This window comes from Pestalotiopsis fici, assembly GCF_000516985.1.
Source record: "Pestalotiopsis fici W106-1 unplaced genomic scaffold PFICI_Scf_8, whole genome shotgun sequence".
NCBI classification, from domain to species: domain Eukaryota; kingdom Fungi; phylum Ascomycota; class Sordariomycetes; order Amphisphaeriales; family Sporocadaceae; genus Pestalotiopsis; species Pestalotiopsis fici.
The window spans coordinates 2,623,413-2,628,820 of NW_006917098.1; the positions used below are offsets into that span (position 1 = coordinate 2,623,413).

At 52.2% G+C, this 5,408-nt stretch overlaps 1 protein-coding gene across 1 annotated transcript; it reads right to left on the reverse strand.

The window, feature by feature from the left end:
- Window positions 1-1,821: 1,821 nt before the first annotated feature.
- On the reverse strand, window positions 1,822-4,667 carry PFICI_11459 (uncharacterized protein; the record flags this gene model as incomplete). Its single annotated transcript, XM_007840040.1, has 2 exons — window positions 1,822-4,338; window positions 4,449-4,667. The coding sequence occupies 2 exons, from the start codon at window positions 4,665-4,667 to the stop codon at window positions 1,822-1,824; spliced, it is 2,736 nt and encodes a 911-aa protein (XP_007838231.1).
- Between the last annotated feature and the right edge of the window lie 741 nt (window positions 4,668-5,408).

Genomic DNA, 5,408 nt, shown 5'->3' on the forward strand with positions numbered 1-5,408 from the left:
AATGCGGGAAAGGCAAAGAAGAGGTCCCACTCACAGTGCTTGCCCACACATCTGTCGTCGACTCGAGTCGTTTGGGCTTCCTAGTGTAGAGCCTCCCCACAGGTCTCACATTCGAGTAGTAGTAGTAGTAGTAGTAGTAGTAGTAGTAGTAGTAGTAGTAGTAGTAGTAGTAGTAGTAGTAGTAGTAGTAGTAGTAGTAGTAGTAGTAATATGTACGATTAGCAGCTTTTGCCCCATCTCAGAGAAAAGGAAGGGGGGGAAAAATTGCAGCGAGTGAATCGTTCATGGTGGGCATGGACACAGCAATGGTGTATGTTTGGGTGTTGTGTGTGTTTCTGTCTTCTACATACTACTGCTGTGCAGTACCTATTTGGTACACTCTGCATCTGGATTCGGAGTTTCAATGCTCGCTATAACTCGGCAAGATTTCCCAACGACGAGCGAGCTCTGCTTATTACAAGCTTGAATGCAATGCCATTCATATTGGGTGTCGAACTTGTCTCGAACTCGAGGGCGCAACCCGGGGAGGTCCCCCCCACGTTAACCCACGTTAAAACCGGACTGCGGAGGCAATTAAGACCACCAATTGGAGAGGAATACTGGAGACTGTGGGCTGGTGAGGTTAATCCGTACCTTGGGAGCGACGACGAGCATGTCATTATGGAGACGAGGCGGAGCCAGCAGGAATCGTAGCGGCGACACCTGACCTCTCCGGCCCTGTTGGGCGCTTCTCTGGGCTCCGCTGTCCTGCGCCGGGATCGCGTCGCCGAGCCCTGGTAATGTGAGAGAATGTAGGGATGTGGACGGCACTGACGGTACCTATGCTTGCTATGCTCAATGGATCGGACAATGGCTGGACCAATTCTGATTGTGCGTGTAGTGTACGAATACTGTACTGTGTACACGTCCGGAGCTTTTCTAGTATAATATTACACATCTTCTCCGTAAATACGTATGTGTTAGGTCATGCCAACGATCTGCACACCACTGTTGATCGCATAAACAGCATAGCTAGCTACCACGACCCAAAGACAAAACGTCACTTTTCTTGTTTGCATCGTGATTACTGCAGTCGCCTTTCATTTTCTAAACCGAATACTACTTGAAACTCCCAACCATGAAGACCGCCCCCGGATGCTCATCAATCTGTGCGACTAACCTTTAGGCCAAAAAGTCAATTGCACCAGTACCAGTCATGACCGTTTCCCCCCCAGACATGAGCTTACCCGCGATTCACATGCCAAAAGATTCCAGACCGCATTCTACTAGTCATTTCAGCCGCTTTTTGATAGTGTTTTTGTTCAAGGCCATGGGGAAATCTCACAAAAGCCGTCTACCGGGAAGGGGAGGGAAAGGGATAAGTTGTGTACATTTGATAGGAGATATACAGTTGGGCAGAAGCCATCTCAAATATCGCCCCCACCAGATCCAGTGCTTGATTCAAATATTGATCTCGTCTTGAAAATAAAAGTACATCACACAATGCCCCTATTCCATAGCCAAACATTGCTGTTTGAAAACATGCCTAGGAGGGCAGACCAACGCCATGGGTAATCATACTGTACGGTCTCTACCAACAGAGGGGAAGAAGAGAAGGAAAAGTGCACCGTCCGAGCGCCAAACCGCCACCCCTATCCCCTCCTATCTTCCCTTTTAGTTTAGCTATGCACCAAAAACCCCAGAAGGGGAAAAAAAAATAAAAAAAATATATGCAGCTCCGCCACCGCGCCGGTCTCAATGCTGCCCAAGATAGTGGTCCAACAATTATTGAGCTGAGTACTACTAGGTAGCTCATGACTCGAATGGAGAAATGGTCCTTGTCTACCGTCCGTCCATGCAAACTGCAAACAGCTCGTCCACAAACGTGGCCGGTTCTCCGGCCCTTCCGCTTTCGACCATGGCGGACCGAGCCGTCGCCGTCGCCCCGCTGTGAATGTCTTCCCGGGGCTCCGACATGGATTTCATTTCGATATCCGACCTGCTAGTCGCGCCCGCCTTCTTGTGCCCAGAGCTCACAATTGTCAGCACTTCGCCGCTGCCCTCTCCCGATTTTGGCCCTGGCCGCTCGTTGGACTTGGTCTGCTGACCGCGCATTGGCATTGTGTAGCGGCTTGCCTCATCGCTGGCCTCTTCATTTGCTTCCCGGACGTCCACGCTGATCTCTTGAGAAATCATGATGCCTCCAAAGCTGCTGTTGACTGGAGGGGCTGCCTCTGCGCGCTGTAGTGCTGCCCGAGTCGACGACGCATGGGGTTCGCTCGGCATATCGCTGCTAGGACCCTCCCAGAGCTTGCTCATCGAGCCCGAGTGGACAGATCCATTGTTGGTCTTGGCTCCGATATCTGTAGGGATGGGATTGCCATCCGCGTCGACGGCACATGCCGGTCTCTTTTTCGACGGTTTGGTCTTCCTGAAGCCAAGAAGCGACGGCAGCCTGTTGTGGGCAGTGTCCCTGACAGCTGGTGGTGGAATGGCGTTTAGAATCGGGCTAATGTCCCGGTGTACCGATTGTGAAAAGGCAGCATGATGTGGTGAGTCCCTATACACCAACTGGTGCGCCTTGAAAAAGGACAAGGGCACAAACTCGCACTTTGGGCTTTGCAGGTTGACGTGGATTGGAATCACCACACTCAAGGCAACAAGCGTGCATGTTGATCCAGAAGCCGAGCCTGACGCTGCCCGACAAGGCACCTTGACCAACTTGGATGTGAGTATGGCTTCATCGAATATTGCATCATCCACCCAGGCTCGCAGCGCTGTCAGCGTGTCATAGAGTTGTGAGGCGAAGAGCATCTGCCGAGGCGATAGCTGCCTCATGGCGTCGAGCTTTTGACAAAGCAGTGGCACGCTCAGCCGGTTCACCTGTCGGATAAATTCCACCTGCCATGTCTCGAGGTGGTCCAACGGTAGCGGCATGGATGGAAGCAGGTTGCGAGCTCCTCGTTGAACCAAAACGTCGAACCCGTGGCCGCCTACGCGTGCCCGCAGGCCGAAGAGGCATAGATGTACGCCAGCTTCCATCATGGTGCTCTCTTCGGCATATGTCGCCATATTCCTGAGCTTCTCGCTGAGATTGCGTGTCTTGATTTGCATGCTACTGCCAATGATGCCGGAGACCTGATTGATCTCTGCAAATCTGAAGTTGGCAGCCTGGAGGTCCTCGACTGCTCGTGAGTTATCGAGCCGGCGGACCAGAAACATGAGGGATCCGCGACCATATTCTTGCTGTCTTGATCTCCACCCCTCGCCTTTCTCCACGAGAATGTCGGCGTCCAGCGAAGGCCCGCGCCCATTGTGGCTATTCTGGGCCTCATCGTCAGGTTGGCGCAATTGCCGTCTCGGTACACCCGTCCCAGTGGGAAGGATCTCGTCCCAGAGTATGCCGACATTACTGATGTGCTCCTTCATCCTGTCTGCCAGATTCGACGCTGCAACACAAAAGAGCTCACGAAAGATGATGTCGTAGTTTGCGACGAGCTGACCATTGTCATCAATGAGGCGCACCTTGCCATCACGCCGCCCTTTGCGCAGATTACTAATATGAGCACTCATGCTCTTGATCACGTCGCTCATTCCGCTCCAGTTCCTCGAGGTACGGAACATCCAGTGGAAAAGTGGGTGTGCGATGCTGAAGTGGTCGCTGGGCGTCTTCTCGAGGTATGTTTCGGTGATGCTTTCACTGGGTAGCAATCCGTCGGGAGTGACAAGGATACGCCCAGTGGAATCGAAAACGGCGGCAGCTAACAAGACCTGCTGAGCCTTGCTGGCAGAGTTGCGCATCACATGGGTCGTGTATATCGCGGTACTGGCCATGATGATGGCGGCACCGACAGACAGGCATATAACCACAATGACAGTAATGTTTCTCGACAGCTGGTTACCTCCAGAGTTCAGATGGATGAGGCGATATTGTGTGCCCGTAGAAGCACACCAGTGCATACCAGAAACGGCCCCGGCCAAGACGATGGCGCACATTCCACGCTTCCACCGCGAAGTCGTCCATGCTTGTCTGAATGCGAAAAATAGGGCAAGCGATACGATACTGGCCGCCACGGCAATCAGAGCTGCCCCGACAACATTGACGGTGCTGTATAGGCAAGTGTAATTGTTGATGGACGCATTCCCGACATAATGCATTCCGCATATGGCGCCTCCGGCTAGAGCGCCGCCGACGACGATACGCCACCACGAGACCTTGTCCGTTCCCACTGCAAGGAACGCCATGAGAAGGACGAGAATCGGCAGGAAAAACGAGAGGGCTGTAAAACCACTAGAGTAGACAATCTGCAGCGCCGGCTCGCCCTCTGCAAGATCGATGGCTCGGTTGCCAATGAAGTGCTTTACATTGGCCGAGGTTAGTTGGTGTCCTCTAGCTTTCCAAGGTTTTTTTTTTATTTTTTTTTTTCCTCCTTCTCATGAGGAGAGAGCGGAATAGAGAAATTACATACCATGCACCAAATCGCGATGCCTCCCATCGTAATAGAGGCGCTCAATAAAACCAAGTGATTGACCAGTCCATTTCGAGACGTTCTACGGTTAATCAACTCGAGTGTTGAGGCGGCACCTATGAAGGAGACCACGTAACTCAGTGCCACAAAGCCAGCGTTGAAAGAGCGTGGAACTATTTGCCCCTCATATTGGGCAAGTAGCTGCTCAGGTGTCGACATCTTTTGAAATATGGTCCAGCCGTCGAGACACCGCGGGTGGTCCAGCCGGGAAAATTTTCAGTCGGGCGCCTGCGATCAATATATCATCATGGTTTGGCGACAGGCGTTTTGTTCAGCAGGTTTCGAAAATGCAGAGGCGCGCGAACGGAGCCGACGGCGAGTGAAAAGGTCTGGCCGAGCGCTGATATGTCAAAAGACACTTACGCATTTGACAGCGCAGATATGACAGTCTTGACACGACCAGATGTTCTTTGGGGGTGGGCGTTTTCTTCCACCGGATCAGGCTTGATGAATGCTTGCTTTAGTCCCACGAGGCGGAGGAAGAGGCCACCTCCAGCCCGCCACGAACCTGACCTTGATGATATATCCCTGGGACCGGAGCGCTATGTCTGGATGCCGAGGTGTCGTGTAGCTATTCTCGCCATCAATGTTCCCACTCTCGTGGACTCGGACCGCCGTACTATACTAGCGATGCTCGGAGATCTGCACTGAGTGAGAGTACAAACAGCCCGCGCGTTTGAAGAATTGGGCATTGCGGAATTGAATCAGCGTAATTTTCGGAGCCAGCAAAACTACCTGGATAAGAGAACAGTAGGGGACATCAGAAACAAAGAGATAATAATAATAATAATAAAAACAGAATTCCAACGGGAGCAGTTCCCCGGCGAGTGGAGTTGGATGGGTTTTCATTCTGTGAGAAAAAGCAAAAGTAGAGTTCAGGCCAGACCAGACCGTATACGT